Source organism: Elephantulus edwardii, unplaced genomic scaffold, assembly GCF_000299155.1.
Source record: "Elephantulus edwardii isolate Elephantulus edwardi_28Jun2011 unplaced genomic scaffold, EleEdw1.0 scaffold00194, whole genome shotgun sequence".
In the NCBI taxonomy this organism is placed as follows: domain Eukaryota; kingdom Metazoa; phylum Chordata; class Mammalia; order Macroscelidea; family Macroscelididae; genus Elephantulus; species Elephantulus edwardii.
The window spans coordinates 2,250,734-2,277,531 of NW_006399944.1; the positions used below are offsets into that span (position 1 = coordinate 2,250,734).

A 26,798-nucleotide genomic window follows, 5' to 3' on the forward strand; every position below is an offset into this window, starting at 1 on the left:
GGGGACAAATCTACAACAATGAATGAATGGAAATCCAAAGCCTCTGTAAATTTTCACTGAAATTAATAACAAATTTAAATTAAAAAAAATAATTAAGTTAGAGTAAGGATAGCAATGGAACCACCTTACCTCTGTAACTTGATTTGTGCCACTATTAGAACCTCTAAAAAAAAGAGTCTAATGGTTCCATCCAATAAAGTAAATATGGAGTTTTTAAAAAAATAAATTTCACTTCAATGGCTGGCAATCACAAGCTCCCACATAGGAAAGAGATGAGGCAGTTAGCTTCCATTAAGATTTATGGCCTTGGATGCCCTGTGGGAAGTTTTACTCTAACCTACATGAGCTCTTAGGGCTAAGGAGTTGCACTGCAAGATTTGAATCCACCAGCTGTTCTGAGGAGAAAGGTGTGAAATCTCCTCCCAGGTGATGAACTGCCTCTGAAAACCCACTGGAGGGTCAACTATGAGTCCATTGATGGTACACAAGAGTGGCTCAGGAGTGAGAAGCTGCATTGCCAACCCAAATGCACACAATCTGAACCCACCAAGTGCTCCCCAGAGGGAACATGGGCAATCTCCTTCCGTGCAATTAACAGTCTCTGAAAACCCACTAACGGGTCAGCTATGAGTTGGTTCCAACTTGATGCCACATAACAACAGAGTCCCGATGAGTCAGACCATCTTAGATAGAAATGGGTAAATATTTCCATCAGAAGTCAATGGAGTTTGAAGAAGAAAGGAAAGAAGTCCTGGTTATCATTTTTTACAAAATAAATTACCGTTTGTTCATTGCCATCCCCTGTTGAAGGCTGGTAAGTGACCCTGTACTTCTGCACTCGGCCACTAGCAGGATCCCACTTAACAGTCAGGCTGTTAGATGTTGCATTGTAGACCTGAAGGTTTCGCGGGCCACTTTTTGGAGCTGAAAAATTATTGAAAAACCCAGTAAGCACATGGAATAATCCCTCAGAAAATACAGATGTGTGTGTGTAAACAAAAATACCCTAAGGAAATCAATAAAGTTATATACTTCTCAGTTTAAAACTAAATTTGACCCCATCATAAAGGTACCACCCATTGCCCATGAGTTGATTCCAAGACTGACAATTTTTTTTAAAAGCCTGTTCTCTATAGATCACTTTATTGTAGTTTTCACTTATTTCATTTACTATGTATCCATTTCTATAGCTCAGCAAGCTAAATTCTTACCTTGTGTAGTTAAGGGTACCAAACGCACTAAAAGAAAGCAGAATTCGAGGAAACATTACTATAGCTCTATTTAAAAAAATAACTCTTTAAAATTATAGTTCTCTGGTTTGAGAGCTCAGAACCTACGTGTGCGCTCACTGCCAGTCAGGTCATCACTTTCAGACTCATCAGGATAGATGGCAGTTACTGAAACTTCGTAGAGAGAGTTTGGGTTGAGATTTTCAAACACCAAAGTATTTTCATCTCCATTTAAAATGGTCTAGGGGAAAGAGACATTTAATAAAACCTTAGTGACAAAAAAATCCATTAATCATACACAACAAAGTGGCTGACTTTGCTGAAATCACTTAGCCACATGGCTCTCTTGCATTAGTTGCTGATCTGGCAAGAGATATTTCAAACACAAATTCTTATCATGAAATAGGGCACTTAAAAAAAAAAAAGTAACAAAAAGAATTAATGCTACCTCCATCTTATCAGGACTTCCAAAAGGCGCCCAGGTTATTCTGTAGAGAGACACGTCAGAAGCCCCATGATCCCAAGTTCCTCTGAAACTCTCTGGTGTAACTTCAGTAATCCTTAGATTGGTTGGTGCTGGCACATGTCCTATCATGAGCAAACAGCAGGACTAAGTTTTCTAATGCGGACAAAACTTTGACACAATCTAATAAAACTCATTTTATTTCAATGAATACTTGAAAACTGATCAAATGCACTGCAAAGAATCAAACATCTTACCCCTTCTGTTCATTTGAAAAATAAATACAAGACAGAGTTCTGAACTCTATACAGCATTTAATGAATATAATGTTTATATCCAAATATTGTTTCCACTAAAATAGTGATTTTTTTTAAAGAGACCCCTATAGTAATAGTATTTCTCTTAGTGTTTTCTAACCTTTTTGTGTCTCAAAGCTTTTTTGAGGATTTCCTAAAAATCATGCACTCTTTCATGGAACAATTCATATAAGCACACAACACAAACTCCGACAACATCGGAAGGTTCACGGACCTAGTCAAGTTCATCAATGGCCCCAAAGAGATATATGAACTTTAGATTAAGAGGTTATATGTTCCTTACCTAAACTACATAAACTACACTGCAAATTTAAAATGATGCTCAGAGTTATTTATTTGTTTGTTCACTTTCAGAATTCATTTTTTTGATACAGAAAAGGAAATGGTTTGATTTTTAATTAACAAAACAATACACATCACTGTCATTTAAAAATAAGAATGTCTACTTCACTTTAAAGAGAAGAAGCATTACTTTTTTAATTTATTTTATTGTTGTTTTCTATTTTCTCACTTTATTTTATATTTGTTTGCATACAAACTGTGTACATCGTGTTTCACACATTCTTTCATTCATGTTGTGTTTCATACAATCATCCCCATACACTTTATTTTACAAAATTAACAACCATTGATCTATGCCCACCAATATCCTCTCTTTTCAGGTCCCCACTGGATGATCCCTAATTCCTTCACCCTCTCCTTCTGCCCACCCTCAGCCTCCCCTGCTTTCTCCCCCTTTCCCCTTCTAGGACTTTCATACACATCTTACTAGTTTTCCTTCAATTTTTACAATAATGACCTTATGCGGTATTTATCCTTATGAGACTGAGTTAGTTCACTTGTAATCATACTCTCCAGTCTCTCCCATGCTATGTAGTGTTTTTCAAAATTATTGCAAATATTATCTTTTCATTGCCTGTTCCAATTCATTGCAACATATGTGCCTAAACACACACTGATTCCAACCTAGGAATTTTATCACAGGAAGGAAACCTTGAAAATAGAGTGATCTAAGTACACCGTTTTCCCCCTATACAGCTCTAATCTTAAACACAACACTAAACTGACTGCACTAACTCTAAATAAATTAGAAGACAAAGCTGAAAGTGTTGATTACCGCTGAAATCCCAACAGCTCTTCACTGACCAGGTGCTATGGATGATTTCAGCCCCAGCAATCTGGAACATCTGGCACCAGCCCAAAGCTTCCACTGCCAAAAGCCAACTACAACTACACAGCTAGCAAATATTTGTTTTAATCATTACAATTAAATGGCCTGCTGGGAAAACGGGCGCTCGGGTGGCCTTGTGGTAAGGAGCTGCACTGACAGCCCAAAGGCAAGTGGATGCATATATATTTATGCACCAATTCTTACCTCTAATGACATACTTTCTAGGTAGAAATCATGTCCAAAATGTTACTGAAATCACAAGTGAGGTTGTAGAATGGGACTGTCCTTGGGGTTGGGGAGAGACTGAGTAAGATGGGTTCAATGATGTGTGCTGCACTGAGGCGGAGGAGGGAGGGAACTGTTTAAAAGAGATATATAACTGGGTGTTTCTGCCATCACAGGAGTCTAGAGCGAGGGCTGCATGGTGGAGGGGACCTGGGGGGAGGGGTGGTTGTGGAACAATGAAAGAATCTTTTCTTTTACTTTTCCATAATTTTTGACTCATGTACTTATAACTTGTTAGTCAAATTTGTGTCTTCTAGGTTGCAACACCCCCATGATACATCTTCAAGGATGTGAACATGTATGGCCAAGCACAATCAATAAGAGTACATCTAAATTCCAAAATCAGTCTCCATAATAGTCTATGTGCTTCCTACTGCCAAAGGGGCCCTTTAGAGTAGTGAGAGAAGATCTTCACCCTGAAACCCACAGCGTCCCTTTTCAGCAGGAAGTAGCTAAGAGAATACGCCGTCCCCTTTTCCTTATGACTCAGGGTGAAGTCTCTCTCAGGGAGGAGTGATAGGGAATGGCAAAGGATACACTGACAAAGAAGATTAATCAACTGGCTTTGACAAGCACTGTGGCATTTGGACAAGAACAAACTGGGAGGAGGGTAGAGAGAATGGTGCAGCAATGAATGAGTGGAAGCCCAAAATCTCTGTAAATGTTTATGAAAATTAATAAAATATAATTATAGAAAAAAAAGACACAATAAAATAAAAAAAAGAAATCACTAAGTGAGAAAATAATAGAATTGAGAATGGTGATGTGAAAATGCCTAAAGTTAGGGGACAGGTTAGATGGCAAGATTCTTGACCTGATATAGACAACTGGCACTAAAGAAGATGCTCGTGAGCCTCTGGAGGGCAAGTTTCAGAATAGCAGATAAACGTTCCAGACAAGTACCGCTAGCTAGCAAGCACCAGCAGCTTCATGAAGGAAAAAGAGAACTTGGAGTAGGCAGATAAAGATTGTCAGGAATGCAACTGGGCTAAGTAGTAGAAAAACTACAGGAGAGGGGGAGGAACCAGCATCCATTGACGATGAAATAGAGTGGAGCAGTGAAGGAGGACCCAGCAAGCTCTGCCACCGCCTCTGCCACTCCCTGCCCGTGCACCCCTGTGGCTGTCCTCCCCTTCCTCTGAGATCCCGCAGTCCACAAGCTGAAAGCCATTTGCCAGCCCTCCCACTCAAGGTGTCAGGTATTCATGTATTAAAAATAATTTTCCATATCTCCACCACTAAAGGAGGAGGTAGTGCTGATGGCCTACTGAGTAAGGAGTTGCAACGCCAACTCAAAGGCAGACAGTTCGAATGCACCAAATGCTCTGTGGAAGAAAGATGGGCAATCACAGTGTCAGCTAGGAGTCAGTTCTGACTTGAAGGCATATAGTAACCACCGTCATTAACTCAGGAACTGCTGAGGATGCAAAGATGCTTGTATTTTAGCACTCTTGACAGCACTTTACACAGAAGCAAGAGTTCAAAAAATTAACAACAAGTGCCCATTTTTCTAAAGAAAATTTCCATCAGGCATCAAAAATATGCTTTCTCAACACTCCGTGTACACACACACACACACTCCCTGTTAACTATCTAGAACATGAATTAATAATATCTATAATGAAGTAGGATAGAAAATATTTAGGTAAGGAGCAGATAAAAATATAGAAGATGGGATACTTTGTTCCATAGAAAACAAGTGAAAAGCACCTATGAAGCCAAACGTTGTTGTTAAGTGCTGTCGAGTTGTAGATGACTCATAACGACCCTATGAACAAAAGACCTGAACACTTGTATAACTTTCATCATGTCTTCAACTTTTCGGAGGCAAGCTATTTTGGAAGTGGATGCCATTCCTGCTTCCAAGCTTGTTTTAATCGGGAAGCTCCACCAAACACTGTCCGCCATGGGTAACCATTAACACAGTTGACACATCAGTGTCACAGTGTTTAGTATCACAGCAACCACAAGTTACCTCCATACAGCAAATGGACAGACCAGTGCTATACCACTTGGAAAAATGTTTGACCAAAGACAAAACCAGGCCTAAGGGCTGCAGATTAAAATCACCCACCAAGTGTTCATGTGGGTGATTTTAATTGTTTATGAAGCCAAACATTAGCAAATGTAAATAGATACATATAGATCGATACAGATAGATATAGATATATAGATCTAAAGGCAGGGAGATATAAGATAACCCTCTTACTTACTCCCCAAATATACAAGCATGTAAAGTGCTATTCCCCAACTGTCAGTAAAGCATAATACAACTCACTGGTAGTATCTTGAGCACTTGCTGGGGGCGACTCCCCCTCATCATACACCGCAGAAACGCTGACTGTGTACAGGGTTTGTGAAAAGAGGTCTCTGAGGGGGACGCTGGTCCTTGATCTGTCCACCTCTACCTATAATAAAGACAGCAGTGGAACTCCTTTTACAAAGGGCTTACTTCTGACATCTCTCCACCGTTTAAGCATCACAAGTGGCACAGTAGTTAAATGTTTCTTGGCTAATCATCCAAAAGTTTGGCAGTTCAAGGTCACCAGCCTTTCCTCGGGAATCCTACAGGGTTGCTATATTCTGTTTATATATCCATAAGATTTGACTTGACATGAACTTGTATGGAGTTTTTGAAGTTTTTGTTTTCAGGCACCAAACCATAAAATTGTCCTTAAAAAAATAATAGTACAAAGCAGTGCTTCTCAACTTGTAGAAGAATCCAAGAACTAGATAAAGTTTAAAAGCTTCCAAAGTGAAAACCATTTTTGTGCTCAAACCTGGCATAATTGTCTGGTAAATAATTGCTACCTACAGAGTCAGGCAAGCAAACAATTTTCACCTGCTTCCTTTTTTCTCACTGCCTGGTTTCTTCAGACATGTTCTCCTGTGCATTAGATTATGTGTTCTACACAAGAACTCTGCAGGGGCCTATGGACAGTGAAATCCCTTTGAAACTGAAACCCACAGAGAGGGGGATGCATGTGCACAGATACAAAGGGGTTGTTGTATATGCACAAATGACCAGCAGAAACAGTTAACTGTGCTTGGAGAAGCAACTTCTATGTGCCACAATGCTTCTGACATACTAACACCACTCCAAAAACACATAAATTTCTATTTCACTAGCTATTATATCATCCTCCATTTTCTTCCATTTTGAATCTGGTTGTTATGGAAACAACTCTCTATCTCAGTATCATAATTTAAGAAGTTCTTTACCACAAGGACATATTCTTAACAGCATATCCATCCTTCCTATCTGTCTTGCGCAACTGTCTGTCCTGTCATCTTATTCTCTAACAGATTCTGCCTCTTCTTTCTGAATTGCTTCCCTGCCTTTTATTTTTAGAAACATTGTTATGGTCTGAGTAATTTTTTAGCAATCCACAGAATGCAGGGCACCATATGAGACATCTGTCTGAGTAAGAAGAACATATCATTTAGATCCTATAACTCCTTATCTGCTAAGGGGTGATCTTGTCAAGATCCATATCAAATAACAACATAGGACAATATATTACACTTTCAAAAAAGTGCATTACTAATCACAAAAGTTTTCAACACTTACATTAATAAAGTGACAAGTATGCAAACAGGTTTTTTGCTTAATTCTCAAGGAAAATAAACATTTCCAAATTCATTCTAATCCCCAGCCTACCTCTTTGACATCTTCTTCCGGTGTTTTGTATCTAATGATGTATTTACGCACTTTCCCAGGTGCAGGTTCCCAAAAGACATTCATGGTGCTATGAGTCACATCTCTGAGTTTCAAATCTCGAGGACTGGGGAGTGGTACTAAGGAAGCACGAGAAATTAGACTCAGATGTAGTAATGAACCACCAGCTCTAAACCATTCATTCAAACTTTCATGAAGTCATTGTAAGAAAACATAAATGTGAGCAGCAAAATAAGTTGGTTGTTTTTTTTTTTAATTGCCATCATTATATGAGAGTTAGCTGAACTCTGCTTACAAAGGCTTTGGAAAAATAAGATAACTTTAAACTTTGATCATCAGTACTATAACATCTTAACCTTCTTCTATTCTATTTAAATAAATTGCTATTTGCTACTCAGCTCTCCTGAGTAAGTGGACACCGCTTGTGACATTAAATAACTAAATCTTTTAAGATAGGACACTGTCGTGGCTTAGTGAATAAGGAAGTATGCTGCCAACCCAAAGTTAGGCAATTCGAATTCACCAGCTGCTCATCAGAAGAAAAATAAGCAATTGCCCCTAGTACAATTTACAGCTTTTAAAACTCACTGATGGGTCAGCTATGAATCAATTGCAGCCTGACAGTAATGCGAGAGTAAAGCATAGAAAAGAAAATAAAGAGTTACACTGCCCTATGAGTGTGATTGAAAAATACAACATAGAAGGAGGATGTTAAGAGAAGACATCCAATAAACGGGTCAGAAAACCCCCAAGAAAAAATCCATATGACACATTTTTGCCTAGTCAAACTTAATTTTACTAGAGAGCTTTTAAAAAGAGAGCTTTTCTCTTGTTATGTGAATATGAAAGAGTATCTCTCTCATGCTTGCTCCCAGTTGGACCCATTTTCTTTCTGTCTCATTTTGACTCTCATTGACTCTCTACCACTACGTCCACATTTTGTGATCCCATGGTTCCATTTTGTTTACTACTCTGCTTCTCTCTAAAATCCTAAAGCCTACTTTTTTCTGTTGGTGCAGTCCATGTCCAAGTTTACGGCCAAATCCAAGTGTCAGCCTTCCATACTCCTGTGATTCTCAAGTCCTCACTTCCTGTACACTCAGATCTACATCTCTCTATCCCTGGCTGAATTCTCATTCTTTCCATCCACCCCAGTTCCCATTTTCACAAAGCCATCAGCTCCACTCTGGGCCTAGCCCATCCAAGATGACCAATAAATGTTTATTTCATAATCAAAGGATTCATATTTACAGCTACCACCACAGGGGCTATTTCTCATATCTGCCCCATGAAGTGTCTGTCTCCTCAGTCCCATTTACTCCCCGTTAAGGTTAACTTCCAACTTGTGAGCTGGGGCTCACCAAATGTAAGCGAAGGCATTGATTTCAGCATTATCCACCTCTCCAAACTACCCTCCACGTAAGTCAAAAGTTCTAACTGTAATTATTGTTATTTCTGGAGGTGGGGAAAGCACCACACCATGTAAGATGCTAGAAAACGAGTTTGAAACCAAAAAGAGCTGGAAAATGCACGCTTATAGCAACGTGCAAACCACAAGAGTTTCAGCGTGTGGTGGAGGTAACCTCTGGTGAGTGTTCTATTTACAGTCACAAGCAGGTCGAGGAAGTGGCGGTAACTCACAGGTGACTCCCTGGGCAGTGGCAGGCTCACTGGTGAGGTCGTACAGGGCAGCCTGCACAGTCACTGCATACTCAGTGTTAGGGATGAGGTCAGACAGCTGCACGTCATTCACTGAAGGTCCCACACGCATCTGCAAATGGAGACACACCAAGTGTTGGCTCACAACATGCAGAGGAACATGCACTCAAACTACCTACTCCCACGTATGCGGCATAGTCTACTGAAGCCTATTAGTATTTGTACCACTATTTGTAACCACTGGTAAGTATTGCATTTCCTTTTTCATATCAGTGCTTTCTAAAAACGTATCACAGATTGCAAATCTAGTTTCTATTGTTGCAGGGGTTAAGTTACAAAATAACTTGTAAGTAGTTTCAGGAAAACTCGGAGATGAAGAACACGTCTTTCCCACCTCTTTGGCTTTCGTTGGCTCCGTGGCGTTGATGGGTTCATAGGACAAGGTGTAGCCAGTAGCTCCCCCTACAGGCTGCCACTGTACATGCATGACGGTGGGCCCCACATCGTAAATGTTCAGGCTGACTACAGGGACCGGCACTACCAGAAGATAAAAGCAGGCATAAATCAAGTTCATGTCGTTCCACCCAGTGACTTTTGTCTTCTATTCAAGTATTGCTATTTGCATATACTAAACAGAGAATAGGGGACTCTAATGGCATAGCAACAGGCTGCTGGGGGCTGGGGGGGAAGTCAGTTACTGTTGATATAATTCTTTCCCCTAAAAACTCTCATTCCACTGTTCAGGGCCACCTTATCATTCATTAAAGGAGAAATTTTAAGTTTTAAATGTTAAATGGTAATCCAGTAAGTCTGTCTGAAAGTCAGTATACTTAGCAGCTTCATTTCTTTCTTGAATGTCTGTAAGCTATTTTCAATCACTGAACTTCATTCCCTAGTTATCCACAGAGTACTTATTTCAGCTTGCTAACTTTTTTAAAAATAGGAGCACCATGCATTACAAAAGAACTTAGGAGACCCATGAGCTTTTAAAAATAAGTTTTACACTCTTCTCCGTCATAAAGACTTGAGCTGCCAAGGCATTAGTATGCAGTTCAAATCCACCAGCTGTTCCCTGGGAGAAAAATGGCCAGTCTCTTGCCATGTAATTTACTGCCTCTAAAAACCTACTGGAGGATCAATTATGGGTCAATTCTGACTTAACAGTGCACAATAACAACAACTAGAAGCTACATGGGTTAATTCTCATACAGTTTTCTATTTTAAAATCTAAGATTGAGCTTAAAGTTTTAAGGACTAAAACTTATATCTTTAGTCTCCTGTGGTTGTTACTAAGGTCCTAAGCCATGAGTAAATGGAATCCAGTCTCATCCTGGAGAGAGTAACACTCCCTCTTTTCTCTTAAAAGTAGCCTCTTTTTCCCAGACAGTCCCAAGTCAAGAAGCAGAAAGATGGACTGTTTTCATATGGCCTTGGAAATTCTATTAGAACTAGAGGTTAAGACTATCTCCCCACAAGGCTCAATATCAAAGCCATTAGAGTAAAGGCCAGAGCCCAAACCCAGAAAGAAAAGGAGGACTATCCCTGCCAACAGGGAAATCCAGCCATTGGCAAAACTAGAATAGCTTGTCTGTACACAGCTCCACTGAAGATGGGGTTCACTCCTCACAGGATACTTCCTGGTATCTTACCCTTGAAATGTTTGGCCCTCAATAAAATGTTATTATATATCAGCCAGAGTCAAGTTTAAAATATTATTTCTCCAGAAGGGTGTATTTTCTCCTTAAGAAATATTATTGAAAACAAAAGGCCTCAAAATCCTAAGAAGTAAATAAACTTATTAAGAATATTTCCCCTTTAATTTTAGATTTTGGAGGCAGGTTGTAAGAAATCAGTAATAAGCCTGGGTGTGTATGTATGTATGTATGTCATCACAATCTCAACTTTGACTAATCCAGTAGATTAGTCAAAGTTGAGATTGTGATAGTAATGAACTTCTAAACAGTTATAAATGCAAAGTGTGTGTATCTGAAATAAAAACCTAGAAATAAAGCCCATATATATTGAAAGGTTACTAACTCATAGAAGATCCAAAATGGCTGAAACTAAAATTTAGTATTGAACTTTCTGAGTAATAAGATATTTGTGTCCTATTTAATCCAAGAAGCTTTATAATCCTTGTTATTTAGGCTAAAGAATGGCATATAATGCCATATAAGTATTTCTATTAATAGTCACTCAATAAATCATAACAGTGATAAAAAAATAATAATATTTCCCCTATACATTGAGGCTGGTAACCAGTTCCACCTATTCCACCAGTGGGTCCGAAGAGGGCAGGAGCAACTAGTAAAAGCAGAAAATTTCCAAGTGCTGATGGAGTGCGTGCACAGAAAGTATTTGGGAAATGTTCGTGGAACAGCAAAGAAATTATTATGAAAGTCAGCAAATATCCCATATGGGCTGTTAACGACTTTATCTTAGAAAACAAGACAATGAGGAGGTTTTCATTTTTAAAAAAAGAAATCTGACTCACAAGTTTTTTCTGTGCCCTTCAGGGGCTCACTATATTCATCTTCTACCACAGAATACACATTAACAACATACTCCGTTTCAGGCTTCAGATCTTTCAGCACTGTGCTAGTTTCTAGTCTGCTTACATAAAACTAAAGGGAGGAAAAGCCAAAAAATTAATGAAAACTTATAATCACTTTCCCTTTATCCACTGTACTTAAAAACTTTTTTTTTACTTAAAAACTTTTTCACTTAAGTGAACCCAGAAATTGTCTTTCAATGAGGCCACTGTCTTCTCTATTGAAAGCTAGTAGATTACAATGAAATCTTGTATAACTCACATAATTTATTCTCTCAAATGATATTTCCTTATTTGCAAAATAAGTGGGCGAAACTAGATCATCCTTAAAGTTCCCTTCCAATTCTGTGATCCTACTATAAACTCATGAATAAATAAAACATCCTGTAACTAAAATGCAATCAAAAGTCATATTGATTTTCTGCAGTTTTTATAAACCCATAAAATTTAAGCAAGGCTCTTTATCTTTAATTAAGTCCAAGTGGAAATGCATATCTGGCTAGGATTAGAAAACAATTCTTCACTCATTTCTATCTCTTCCCAAAGCCCTTTCATCCTTCAAATGTAACATTTTCTTCAGAACCCAAATAAGGACTCAATTTGAACATAGAGAAGAAAAAATTATAGGCATTGTCTACTCACTTCTTGACGTTTCCCACCAGAAACTGGGTAATATTCCACCTTATATCTATCCACACTGTCAGAAGGAGGTGTCCAGCTCACTCTCAGGGATCGGTGGGTCCGCTCAGAAATAACTAGATTTGATGGTGCTTCCAGGTCACCTACACATGAAAATAAAGCACATACATTTCCATATGTAAGAATTAAGTGTATAGACTTTTATTATTGTAAGGATACTATGAAATTTAAAATTACTTCAAAACAGCATGACTTTTTTCTATTCCATTTTGTAGATTTTCTTTCACTTGCTTAGCTGATACATGTCCACTGGCTTTGAGTTGATTCTGTCTCATAGTGTTCTTTCATTAGGTTTCCAAGGCTGCAAATACTTACTGAGAAGACATCTTTCTCCTGATGAGAGGTTGGTGGATTTGAACCACTGACCCTTCGGTTAGCAGAACAACACAATATGCACTATGTCACTTTGGCTTAAAACTTTGAGGTTATCCTTCTAAACATGTAAACATAATCAATAAATAAGCATTTGAGTTCTGACAATCCATGGTCACTATCATGGTGACACCAAGCAAGTTGATCATCTGCATTATCATTTCTATTTATATTCATGTTTTATCTCCAGGAAAAATTATATTTTATGAGACAGAATTCATTTCTTCTCCAAACCTTGTTTTCTTGGTAGACCTAGTTCAGTGGTAAGAAGCTAAAATTTGAAAGGTGAAAATAAGTAAATGAAAATTTGACCTACTTTGCAGGCAGTGATTTTGCTCTCTGTGGATAAGTATAGACAAAATAACAAATGTAAAACAATATCTGGAATAAATATTAATAAAAATAGAAACATTAAACTCAATAAAATCATTAGAAAGATGTGCTAAGTAATAGTTTAAAGAGTTACGAGCCAATCCAATGTTGTCATCCACATGGTATCTCATTCTCATATAAACTCTTTTGTTCTTTTTTTTCTAATCCAAAACTGGGGAAAGTATTTCTATTTTTAGTGTCCTAAAATTTATTGTATTTGGGCCAGAATCAAGCCTACAAAATTACCAAGCAATTTTACTATCAGGGAAACTAGTGTAAGTGCAACTAATACATAACCAATTTTTTTTAAAAAATAAATAAAGGAAAACAGATAACAACACACTTGTGTTCACTGTGGATGTCAAGGCCAACAAGCACCAAATTAAACAAGCTGTAAAGAAGCTCTATGACATTGATGTGGCTAAGGTCAACACTTTGATTAGGCCTGATGGAGAGAAGAAGGCCTATGTTCAACTTGCTCCTGACTATGATGCTTTAGATGTTGCCAACAAAATTGGGATCAATTTTGAGTCCAGCTGGCTTATTCTAAATAAAAGTTTTTCTCACAAAAAAAAGAAAGAAAGAAAACAGATAAAAGATATTTCATCCATACTTAAAGTTCTCTCCAACTAAATAAAGTTACAAACAACTCTTTCCGCTAACACAGAGTCAGAAGCTTACAAAGTCTGGTTGGTTGTCTGCCTGATCTATTTCTCCAGAGAAAATGTCTGTCTATTTTCCAAAATCCAAAAACAAAATCTCTAAATGTTTGGAAGATAAATTTAAGAAGGAAGAACAGAATAAATGTATTCCCATGACTCGATGCACTTGAACTATTCTTACTACATTATATGTCATATTCATTCCATTTCCAAAATCAGACTTACTCTAAAGCCTAATAAACAGATAAATTAATAACAGTCTTTATCATAATGTGCATGTGTTTAAATTTTTGATGTGTGCGTATTTAAAATATTTATGGTCCTCATATAATAAAAACCATAATTTTTATCAAATTTTTCAAAATTCTTCAGTTTTTATATTTCTCATATTCCATCCTGTGACCTCAATAAAGGATAACACCCAAAGCTTTGTCATTACAAATTCAATTCTTAAACAAAACAAAAAAATTCAATTATATAATTTTTATAATACAATTTTCAAAAAGTCTGAAAATAACCTTAACCCTCTTGGCCCTAAATAAGTAATTTAATTTCTCCAAATCTAAATTTTTTTTACAGGTGAAGAGAGAATAATCTCTGTTTTAAAGTTCTTTTTAAAAGTCCAAACTCTAAAGTTGGAATCTTTATATTAGGAATGACAAGTATTAAGTATCCTGTTGTATTATTTATAACTGAAGCATGAAAAATCCGGTATAAAATTTATCTCTGATTCTAACTCAAATTAGAAAATCAAAAATGGCATCAAACTTTATCAAACAAAAGCAACTTAGTGATCACAACGAGTGAATAAGCTTTACAAGTGTAGATCTACACTACAAAAGTTTTCAGAGGCAGTAAGTCACATGGAAGGAGACTGCCCATCCTTCTCTTGCAGAACACCTGATGGATTCAAACTGCATGCCTTTGAGATTACAGAGCAGCTTCTCAGCACTTGACCACCAGATCATAATAGCAGAGGCTGAATTAGACAATTTTGATCTCCTCCTCCTAGGAATTGTGTTAAAATCTGAAGATAATTATAGTTGTTCCAACCCACAAGAGATTCTGCTGGGATCCAGTGGGTAGAGATCAGAGATGCTGCCAAACATTCACAATGCATAAACCAGGTCACCTCCCTCCATCCACAAAACCTCATCTGGTCCAATGAATCAATAGTTTCAAGGATGAGAAAAAAACTACATTAAACATACCTGGGCCTTTGACACTGTTACACAAGTTAGTGGTGAGGTCATCAACAATCCCAGAGAGAAAGTCAAAGTCGGCCACATTGTATGCATGGATATCATCAGGATCAGTTGCAATCATCTTTAACTCACTTTCATCAGCATTTTTAATACCTTGAAAATTGAACATACACAAATTAATTCTCGGGGGGGGAGAAGACATCAAATTGAGGGAAACAAATGTTTTAGGGACCGCCCTTAGGTATTCTGCATTAACTGGAACATATTTGTGGAGTTTCTCTTTCTTTCAATTGTATTTTTCTTAGTCATTATTTGACTTTGCTATATAGATAGGTAGGAATATGCAAATAGGCTATGTTAGTCTATCCACAAGGAGACTGGCTATATCTCATTCCACAATGGGATTGGCCAGTCTCAACTATTTACAAGGAAATTGGTTAGTTTGACTTTTGAACTGAGTAAGCTAGCATCAAGAGACAGACAGATTTTCTGGTGCCATTGAACAAGAAACAAGAGAATGTAGGAAGTCCTTCTTGCTCCATCTACAACTATGGCAGCAATACCTATGGCCAAACTGGGCACCTGGCATGAGTTAGGAGCTTGAGGGTGGAGAGCCAATGTTAGTAAGACTGAGAACTTTGTTGGACAACTAGGGGCAAGAATCCAGCATTGGCAAGACTGAGAACTTGTGAACACTGGCCTAAAACCACGAGGCTCGAGGCTAAGGTGACTTGCATGCACATTTTTGGGAGGGTTCTAGAATGTATTCTATTATTCATCTGGATTAAAACTGTTTTTACTTCCCCAATATGATTTTGTGTGGTTTGTGACCTATTGTATTGGATTTGGGGCCCAGCAAAGCAGTATGATTGAGTTGAAAGGAGTAGAAAGAGGTAAAGGAGCATGACCTCGTGGGAATTAGTTTTGTGTTACTGATGCTGTGGACAGAGACAGTTCTCTTTGTGGAGTTGGAAAAGGACAGGCATGGCGATCCCCACACGACCTTGCTCTTTTTACAATATATATTATTTTCTCCAATAACAGTTATTCTTTGTTTTAAAATATAAATAGAAAAGATACAAACAAATTTAATACTATTACATTTTAACTTGTAAATGCTTCTAGCACTTAGCTCCCACTCAAAAACAACAAAAAGGTATGTTGTCAGTTTTACTCCAGGAAAGTAAAAATAATACCTATTACAAATAAACATGATTGTTAGCATAAATGTAGCCATTTTGGGACATTTATAGACTTTACCTACAGTCATTAAGGTTTCAACTACACAAAAATATATCTTTCTCCAGCATCTGGCAGAGAGGCCATCTTTGTTCTGTACCTATGTAACTATCCTAGTCCAGGCCCTCAATAAAGATCTTCAGTTTTAAAATAAAATAAACATGATCGCATGATATCATGGAAAGCACAGGAGTAATATTCTTCAATTTTGTTACTGCTACATATTTTTCTTTTAATCTATTCTTTTTCTTTTTTTTTTCAGGTCTATTCTTTTATTGCTTCACCAGCCATGTTAAAACTAATTTGAATCACTAAAAGCCTTGCTTAAAGGGCAAGTTGGCTATACATCAGATGTTTATAATCCAAGAAATACCTGTAGTATCATTTTTTATGTTTTTTAATCTATTATTTTCCAAGAAATCATGTCATTTTATCTCATTGGAAGAAGAAAAGTAAAAAAGTAAAAGTAAAAGATAAACTATATGATAAGGAGAATATTAAGTTCTTTTTCATTCTTTAAATAATATTTTAACTACAAAAATATCAGCAGCACATCAGCAATCCCAGGGGCATTGCATGCAACACATCTTAGCACTTACCTATAGCAAATAACTCCACGCCTTCATCCTTGAGTTTCTTTGCAGGTGCTCCAACGTCATCTTGAGATTTTCCATCAGTGATGAGAACACCAATTTTGCGAGCTCGGGGCCTCATTCCAGCTTGGGTCTTAAAGTTTTGTTGGCGAATAAAGTTCAATGCCATGCCTAGTGGGATTTTCAAAAAGATGATCAGTCATATCTGTCCTCACCCATGTACTCTGAGCAAAAGCAGGAGCTGGAAGAGCACTGGTCCACCTTCACTCACCTGTGAGAGTGTTGCCCCCTTTGTAAGGTAAGTTTGCCACAGACTGCAACAAGCTCTTCTTGTCTCTGTGAGCATTTAACTGCCACTCTGTCCTGGGGTCTCCACTATACTGAGCAAGGGCTAACATAACACCATTGGCATTAGTATACATAACAGACACAGTCATAACGAAAATTACTGATATCTTCAGTATTAGCAGAACCTACCAATTTGTACTCGTTTGGGGCCAATATCAAAGACTTCCACAATACGAGCAATGAAACTCCTCACAGTTCTAAAGTTTGCCCGTCCAATGCTCCATGATCCATCCACCAGTAGCACAATGTCTGCTTCAGCTCTGGTGAGGCACTCCATTCCTGGCGCGGCATGGTGACAACAGTACAAACAGTAAGGGGAAAATTGTTGGCAGGGCTACTTTCCATTCACAACTCAGCCACTAACCCCATCGCCTACACTTGTACCCCAATATTTTACTCAGTGTTGCCTGGCTGTTTCACTTGTGTAGCTCAGTGACTTGGAGCACAAGATTCCGAAATTATATCCATATGAATGATTAACCTCAAATAAGAATTATCAATTTTACCAGTGCTCATTCAGTGGCAAATGTTCCCTTCATCTTTCATTATATTCCCTAACCCTAGTCATAGAATTGTGAGATATTCATTAAACCTACTTTATAAATTAGAATGCATTCACAAACTCAAGCTCTATAATAGTGAGAATCTGACTATATAAGGTGTTAATGATTTTAATAACATTTTAATGTGATCTAACAATAAATAGTGTATTTTTCCACACCTCATAGAAGGCATTAGCCATCAACTATGAGGTTGACCGATTAAGATACAAATGTTGTTGTATTATATATATTATGGAGTAAATACATGAGCTAAAACTAAACTTTTCATAGTAAAGATACATTGTTTAAAGTCTGATTTCAGTACTGTATCTTATTAAATTGTGTAACTTTATCATCTACTATCTAAAATAATCCAGTAAATATGGATAATGAAGTTTGCACATTCAAAAAATCAAGAGAGAAAGAACACAATTTAGGAAAAAAGTATGCAAACAAATATACAAGTTGAGAGGCACAGAGATAAGCACAAACATTGATAAAAAAGGTAGAATGTTTGGAAAAGAGAGAATAATCCCAATATCCTCAGTGCACAAGCTACAAAATAAAAATATATGTCAGTTAATAACATCACAAGAGAAACAATTAAACATTAATGCAAAACAGTAAAATGCTACTCTTATTTATAATCCATACCTACTTTTCAAATAATCTCATTAGCCAGTTTATGTTAACAGCTACTAGTTTTCGAACTTCTTATCATACTACTTACTATTTGATCTTTATATTAAATAATCAAATAAAAACCCCTCATTCCTAAAAATTAAGTAATACCGATCATACTAAAAAGTTATCCATGTAATATATATCAAATCAGGATTGAGTATTCCCAATACTATTCCAAACACCTAAATCTTTCAAAGTAGCTCTTCTTCTGCCCAGATTTACTTATTTTTATAAATTGCTGAAAATATATTTAGAAGTAAATTGTACTACTTCCAGCAATAAAGTTAAAAATTAGTTTCATGTATAAGACTGTAATACTGAGAAAAAAACTTGAGCTTTCTCATCTAGTTAGGTACATTTAAGTCTGCCTTCCCAGCCCAAATAAATCATTTCTATAGTCAATGTTATGACAGAAAAATGTATTTTATGAAGTAAAAAGATATAAAATAAATGCATCCTCTCTACATTTAGTGAAAGCTCAACTTTGAACAACACAGTACTATGCAACTAATGCAATGCTGACAAAAGAAACCTGAAAAATAAGTCAGTTTGTTTAGCATGCATGAAGACATTTTCAGGGCTTTTAAAAATATGTAATTTAAATAAACTTTCATTTCCTTTTTATAGTCACTTTTCACTGTATAACTAACCTAGAAGTTGACAGTTGAAGTACTTTCAAAATCTTGAGTTTCCCTAGAAGAATGTAATTCATGTTCTTACCAGAAGATAAAATTGGCATTACAGTTGTATCAGAAAGGGTTGTCATTTCTTGTCCAACGAGTGGTGAACTTTCTCCTCCATCAAACATTCCAAAAACATTTACTTTATAGGTTGTGCCTGCCCTAAAATGTTAAAATATGTAATTTGCACGTAGAATTGCCTCAAGTGATAGCATTTTTGCTTAGTAAAAAGGCATTTGTTTTTATTTGCAAACTTTCACTCAGGGGGGAGTTATTATACCACAAATCTCTAACCCTTCTAGTCTGTGCTTAACTATATGAGGTATCGAAAGAAATCAGCCAGCAGCCACCGCAGGGGTGCCCAGCACCAGTTTCTGCTTTTCTTTTCTATCAGATGTGATGTTCGCATCATGCCACCGAGTACATCACAAAAGCTTCAGACTCTCTCTACTCTTACTGTTTCTAAATAATGGACTTTAAAAAATAATATTTTAGAAAATAATCCAAATACCTAGCACAGTAGCTTAAGGCACTTAGGACAATGTCTGACACAAAGTAAGTTCACTAAATTTTATCCCCAACTCTCAGCCCCTGGTAAGAAGACCAGGAGGTAGTTCGAACATTCCAAAACAGGGTTAAACACTCAGCAGCTAACCAAAGGGTCAACGGGCTGAACCACCACAGGAGAAAGATAAAACAGTCTGCCCCCATATAAATCACAGCTTTGGAAACTCTGTAAGTCAATGCTGCTCTATCCTAGAAAGTCACCAGGAGCCAAATTTGACTTAATGGGTTTGGAGGTTTTTGTGATATCCTTTGATAAAAGAAAATTGTAAGTATTTCTATAGATGTCAATATTGCTGAATGGATAATAGAATAAACCAGCTTCCCAGAAGTCAATGCACAGTTATTCATTCTTTCTGCAGTAATGAATGCAGGATACTATTCAAATTCAAATGTCACTGTTTTATGTTCCACAGGCTGAAGCTAGACCCTAAATCAGCCTAATCTTACCCTCCGCTATCAACTAGCAGCAGGTACAAAGCCCTCTCTCTCACATACCTCATACTAGAGGAATTCCATACTGGGGTTCTCTAGAACGTATAACCCCACAGCTTTTGAGTGGATCTGACTTACAGCAACCCTTCATTGGGTTTCCAGAAAGAGGACTGCCCACCTGTAAATCTGTATGGAAGGATACTGCCCATATTTCCCCCTCAGATTGTCTGGTAGATTCAAACTATCAATCTTTTTATTAACACCACAACACTTAACACACTTAGCCACCATATTACTATATGAGTGGTGAGAAGAATGCTTTTCAGTAATCTATATTAGTGCTTACCTCTTAAATTCAGGATATAGTTGAAAAGAAGCCATTCTAGGTGACTTAAAAATATTGTTTAAAAAATGTGTGCCCACTGTTATTTCTACATCCTAACTTCAACTTCACCAAACTTAATAAAGGTAACACCAGCAGATTCTAACCATTTTTCTGACAATGATTCTTATGTGAGACCTACTACCTCATGTTAAGTGCATGACTTACTCATATAAATAAGTATTAACTTATTTTACACATAGTTTGAAAAGAGTTAATTCCTACCGAAGTTCTTCCAAAACAACTGTGTTGTCATAAGGTCCAACCACTAACTCCCCTAGTCTTCTGTCATCCCCAGTAGGGTGGAAGGTGACTTTATAACCTTTCACTTCCCCGGGGGCAGGCTCCCAGGTCACTCGAAAACTTGACATGGTTGGATCAGATGTTTTGAGGTTTCTGGGTGACTTAAATCGAGATGCTGTAAAGATTGAAAACATTAAAAGAATTAATCCAAATATTCAGATTTTGGAGTTTCTTATTAGTTCCTATAATAAAATATTAATAGAAATAGCTGTTATATGCACAAGATTCATTGGAAATATACTTCAACATGTACTTGTATAATTGTATAATAAAGGTTAAGTCTTATAACACAGGATTTCATACCAAATCAAGTTCCCATAAAAGAGGATAACTCAAATGGAAGAGCAAAGAATTCTCACAATTCAAAGAACTAGATTAACATTAAAATATTCAAAGTGATCAAAAGCATCTTTTACCAGGAACTAGATTGATAACAATAAAGTCTTAATTAGGCATCCTTTCTAATACATAAAACTTTATTACAGAATCAACTTTACACATTTTCAAGTTGATCTACTACAACCATACACCCTTTTACAAAAATTCTTTTATACCTGTTGTTCCTGAGCCCTGCCTAAGCTTTCCTTCTCCTGTCTTGTATACTGGAAGAACTGTGATATCATATGTGGTCTGAGGCTGAAGTCGCTTTAACACTGTGGAGGTGACCGTGGGGGGAACTTTAGCAACCATCTGCCTCCCTCCCCCACGTGGCCGATAGACCAGGCGATAGTTCACAACTTTTCCAGGTGCTGGTTTCCACGTCACTCTCATTGTATTTTCTGTCTCTTCATCCACTTTCAAGGTTTTGGAATCTTGGGATACTGTAGGACAAAAGAAAAATTGACATACTCTCTGCTGAATGACATGAAATATGTAAGTCCCCTTCCTCAATTATGTATAGAGAGACTATCTATAATTTATTTTCTCACATGTGAAGTGCTTTCTTGCTTAACTTTGTGATTTCTCATAAATTCATGAGGACATACAAGGCTACTCTCATAGAAATATGTTTTCTGTTTATCTGGCTAATAACGAAAAAATGGAAGTTCATACTGCAGGCATTTCCTATTTGCATTCTAGAGCCTTGAAAAAAGAAAACATTCATTTCCGGAGATAAGCTTGTAGAAATTTTTTTTCATTTCCATCATTCAAGAATTCTTCTACCAACAATGTTGTGGTGAATACTAAAGTCCATGAATGTAACGTTAGAAATTTTAATCAGATCTTTTCAGAAAAAAGTTACACTCCATAAATGTCTATCCAGAGTTACTATGGTTAATGCTATTTCTTTAACTGCCATACACAAGCCACACGAAGATTGCTCAGGAGAAAAATTTCAAGAGATAAGGATTTTTCTTCAGAGCCAACTAAGGCAGAAAATCTCCCCTAAGTGCTGACAGCTGACACCCTGCATCCAGACTCCTTAACTGTGAGAAAATAAATTTCAGTTTAAGGCCAGTTTGTGGAATAAAAAAAATTTAAAAAAAAAAACCACCAAAACGTATTGCTATCAAGTTGGAACTGACCCGTGGCTGACCCTCCATTGGTTTCTGAGGCCATCAATCACGTGGGAGCAGACTGCTCAACTTTCTCCCACAGACGAGTTGGAGAATCAGTACCTCTCTCTATGGGCTAGGCACCAGAGCTCCCTCCTTGGGGTATGTTGTTGTTGTTGTTGTTGTTGTTGTTGTTGTTGTTGTCTGCCCTCGAGCTGGAACTGACCCCTAGCATCAATAAATCACATGGGAGGAGATTGCCTATCCTTCCATGGAGCAGCTAGTGGATTCAAACCACATTCCTTTGGGATTGTATTGTAGCTTCCTAGCATTAAGCCATAGGGCAATGAGAAACAAATTATGTGAGTCCCATGATTGTCCTGTTGTTGTGTACCATAGAGTCAGAATCAACCCACAGCAGACCCTCTGGCGGGTTTTCAGAGACAGTTTATTGCATGGAAGGAGTCTGTCCATCTTTCTTTTGCAGATCAGCTGGTGGATTCAAACTGCAGGCCTTTGGGATTACAGCACAGCTTCTTGTCATCAGGCTACCAGAGCGCTTATGACTGACTTAGCCTATCAGGACTTAGTTAAGGCAATTTGTTCTCAGGGCACATATTGTAGAGAGTGTAACAGAGAAAAAGCTACAAAAACCTGCTGAAGGTTCTCCTTCAATCTCCAGCTGATTATTACTCAGTTATACATGTGAAGAAACTAGGTTTGGAAATTAATCACATCAAAGGAGCATAAAGAATAATTCCTGGAGCTCAAACAAAGCATATCATGCTTCTCTAAGTCAGGGTGGAAAACCTAAAAATTTTCAGGACACTGTTTCAAATATTCACAAGGGTAATTCTTTCAGAAAGGGGACGAAGTTAACCCTGCACAAAACGTTGTTCAGCAAATTTTAAGATAAAATGTGTCCAAGTGACTGCATCATGAATTTAACAAAACTCAAGAGCACTTATAAGAACATCAAAATATCTGGTTCCCTAGAAATTAAATTCACAATGTCTGACATCTAACAAACAGATACATCTTAAAGAAGATGCAGCCGGAGTGCACCTTCTTGCCTTGGACGCAGGGAAGGCAAAGCTTCATCTAGCGTACCTCAGGCATGTTACTATGAGAGGCTATTTCTTGAGGACATCATGTTTGGAAAGGTGGAGGGATGGTGAAGGAGAGGAAGATCCTCAACCAAGTGGGCTGACACAGGGGCTGCAGATGGCACAGGACAGGACAGAGTTCAGATCTGTTGTTCATAGGAACATTGTTCTATCTTGACAAACCTTAACCACAAGAAATATGAAAAAACCACAACGAGGCAAGATATGTGTATGAAGTATGTTTCTATGAAACTACTGATGTTGTTATGTGCCGCTGAGTCATTTGAGATTCATAACAGCCCTACGTACAACAGCTCTGACCTCTGCTCTATTGAGCCAACTTCATAGTTTCTGACACATCTTCCTCCATTACCCTAGTCACTGAATCAATCCATCTAATCAAGGGTCTTCCTCTCTTGTGCCAACCTTCTTCCTTTACAAGCATGATGTCTTTCTCCAAGGACTGGTCCTTCCTTGCAACATGCCCAAAGTATGTTAGACAAAGCTTCAAAATTCTTCCCTCCAAGGAACAGACTGTTTTCACTTTCTCCAGGGCAGACCTGTTTGTTCTCTTAGCAGACCATGTTACATTCAATACTCTTCTCCAGCACCACAACTCAAAGGCATCAATTCTTCTTCTATCATCTTTAGTCATTGGCCAGCTCTCTGATGCACAGCATGAAATTGCAAAGGGCATGGCCTGGACAGAGTACATCTTAGTCTTTAGAGTGACATCATTGTTCTTCAGTACTCTGGAGATTTCCCTGACAGCAGATTTTTTCCAATGCAATTAGTCTTTTGATTTCCTGTCTGCTGGTACCAAAAGTGTTGATTGTGAAGCCAAGCAAATATATAATTTTAAACAAGTGTAAATAGATTTTTTTTAATGTTTAAAGAAAAAATCTGTTTATTTCTTTCTAGAAATATTGTTTTATTCAAATTAACTCTTAATTCTCTATTGCTTTTCTCCATGTGACTAAACTATTTTTTAAAAGTGCATGTGTGTGTATTTCCAATGGAATATATATATATGATTATAATTAAATATAATTATATATATATATATAATCTTGAGTCTTACAAATAATATATATTCTTCTATTTCAATATTATGGACATCTGATGGCCTAGTGGCAAGAAGCTGTGCTGCAATTCCAAAGGCATGTGGTTCAAATCCACCAGGTGCTCCACAGAAGAAGGATGCGAAATCTCCTCCCATGCAATTAACTGCCTCTAAAAACCTGCTGGGGGGTCAGTTATAGTCCCTTTATGGTACCAACAACAACATTTGAATTATTATCATTACCAATTTTCAAAAAGATTAAATAATTTATGTTGTAGAACACTTTTCCAGAAAGGCTAGCAATAAAAGTGCTTTCTTACTTCTTCTCATCTCTGAAATTTTTATTCAGGGAGATTTATCACCCTTTTCTATACAAAAGGATCAAACTACTTTCAAACAGATTTTGGAGAAAACATTTGAACATTTAAATATAGAACTATAAAGATACTCATATGCCCAAGAGAATGGGATTCTCGGACTTTAAAATATTTTCTAATTTTAGTTATAAATATTAACAACAGCTAATGGTCCTTGGAGAGGGACATCATGCTTGGTAAGGTGGAGGGACAGCGCAGGAGGAGAAGACCCTCTATGAGGTGGACTGATTCAGTGACTGGGGTAATCGGCATGGGTGTGTCAGAGGCAATGAGATTGGCACAGGATAGAGCAGGGTTTAGGGCTGTTGTACATAGGGTCACTATGAGTCGCAAACGACTCGATGGCACATAACAACAATAACAACAATGTTTTGTATTTCATGTCTTCACATGCATCACGAATCTCAATTCTATCCCTGGCATTAATTAATTCTTTAAAATTTTTTTACCCTTATTTTAAAAACAATTGAATGAAATCTTCCTTCTCCTAGTAACATTGTATATGTTAAAAAGAGAAAAAAAGGCTTCTCTGTACAAAAGGTTGTAATGCTTCCTGATGGTTATAATTTCAAGATTGTATTTAAGATAAAAAGTTGAATAAATCACTCACACCAGCTTCCTGAGAATGTTCATAATGCATCTTTTGGGGGTGGGGGCAAACAGTTGCATATTTGCATTGACATGGCAAAGATTGTATGAAATAACTGTTCTTCAAAAAGATGAAGGTTTGGTCTCAAAAAAAAAATTCTTTAAAATCAAGTAACTGAAGCTAACAAAATAAGTCAGCATATATATATTATGCAGTTTTAATTAAAATGTTTGGACTTCAGGAAGAAAACAAAACAAAAAAATCTAGTTGGTTTCTCATAGCTCAAAAGCATGATATTGTTTCACATCATTAATAGGTTTGCCACATGCTATAAAATGTTATGCTGTCCTTCGACCATTGTACGTTCTTTTCATGTTTTAGTAATTCTCATAATATACTTTCAAATGTCCATTATACCACTGCTAAAAACAGCTGCCATAAACTAGAGGAGACATAGAAAATTTCCCATCTGCTGACTTTCTGGTCTTTATCATAGTAGCAAAAACATTTCCAAAATGGCATCTTAGATACATGTCAGAAAATCGAAAAGCATAATCCAGTAAATCCTCTAAGCTCTCCATACCTTATGACTCTTCCACTATTTCAGTATCAGGCCTAACTCAGATATCTGATAAGACTCTGAACGTTTTTACATTCCACAATAAAACATAACAACAGATGGTAGTGGAAGAAAGGAAGATGTATATCTTTTCTTTATTTACTTGGAAGTTTGAGCTGTTTTCATAGTCCCTACAAAAATGAATACTGCATTCCTGACAAGTCTGCTCCAAGTTCAAAAGTGTTCTCTCTTCATTAAATTTAAGTCAATCATCAACAACAATAACAAAAAAATAAATCTGAGACTTTCTTAGAAGCTCATGTTCCAAGAGAGTGAAAGTGTAAGTTTCCTGCTAACATACTTGGTCTTAGCTAAAATACATTCTCTGAGATTTTTCAGTCTCAAAGAAATTATCTGAAGATTCAAATATTTTGGAAGAAGACATGTGGAGGTGATTTTGTGGAAATGAATATATAATTTCTCCACACCTTGAGCTGCACCTTAAGTCATGTTGATTCTACAGCACCTAATGACTGCATTAGGTCCCAAATGGTCTGAGGCCACAGCCATAGCTTCTCTTTACAAGTTAATTTCTGCCAGAAAGAGAGAAAGCTTACATAGAAAAGCTCTTAAACCACATCAGCCAATATCTTACAAACACGAGGATTTTTTTTTTTTACTGGCCTGAAAACCAATTATGTGAAAGAAACTCTGAGAAATACGTCTTCTCAGAGAAATTTTGGTTTCCTAAAAAGAGTTTAATAATTCCTGGAAGGCTCAATAGGGTAAGCACTTGACTGCAAACCAAAGAGTTGGATATTTCAACCTTGGGACATCTCAGAAAAGGGGTCTGTCTGCCCGTCTGCTTCTCAAAATCCTTGGCCTTAAAGACTCCAGGGAGTACAGTTCTGCTTTGCCCATGTGGGATCACAATGGGTTTTACTTTTTAATCTAACTATTTTGATAAAAATTTAAGCTTAGGCATATCCGACTGTCCTTGCCAATGATGAGAAAATGAATTCTCCAGCCAAAACAATTTTAGTTTAAGGACAACTTAACATCAGAATGCAAGACTTAACTAAAGTGGCTCCTGGCACATCCCTCTCTGCTCCTTTGCCAGAGAAAAATCATCAGTTCCCCCACTTCTCTCTAATAGAAGGCTGTACAGGACTGC

At 37.2% G+C, this 26,798-nt stretch overlaps 1 protein-coding gene across 1 annotated transcript in view; it reads right to left on the reverse strand.

Moving 5' to 3' along the window:
* The window catches only part of COL12A1 (collagen, type XII, alpha 1), a 146,907-nt gene that overhangs the window by 74,611 nt on the left and 45,498 nt on the right, over window positions 1-26,798 (reverse strand). The window contains exons 14-30 of the mRNA XM_006896968.1: window positions 20,989-21,255; window positions 20,357-20,549; window positions 18,791-18,912; window positions 16,974-17,123; window positions 16,768-16,887; window positions 16,503-16,667; window positions 14,671-14,817; window positions 11,997-12,136; window positions 11,298-11,427; window positions 9,198-9,340; window positions 8,786-8,915; window positions 7,127-7,263; window positions 5,744-5,873; window positions 1,678-1,817; window positions 1,338-1,470; window positions 1,212-1,238; window positions 782-924 (exon numbers count right to left, since the gene is read on the reverse strand). Coding sequence (XP_006897030.1) covers window positions 782-924; window positions 1,212-1,238; window positions 1,338-1,470; window positions 1,678-1,817; window positions 5,744-5,873; window positions 7,127-7,263; window positions 8,786-8,915; window positions 9,198-9,340; window positions 11,298-11,427; window positions 11,997-12,136; window positions 14,671-14,817; window positions 16,503-16,667; window positions 16,768-16,887; window positions 16,974-17,123; window positions 18,791-18,912; window positions 20,357-20,549; window positions 20,989-21,255 — 2,417 coding nt within the window. The remainder of the gene's footprint in view (window positions 1-781; window positions 925-1,211; window positions 1,239-1,337; window positions 1,471-1,677; window positions 1,818-5,743; window positions 5,874-7,126; window positions 7,264-8,785; window positions 8,916-9,197; window positions 9,341-11,297; window positions 11,428-11,996; window positions 12,137-14,670; window positions 14,818-16,502; window positions 16,668-16,767; window positions 16,888-16,973; window positions 17,124-18,790; window positions 18,913-20,356; window positions 20,550-20,988; window positions 21,256-26,798) is intronic.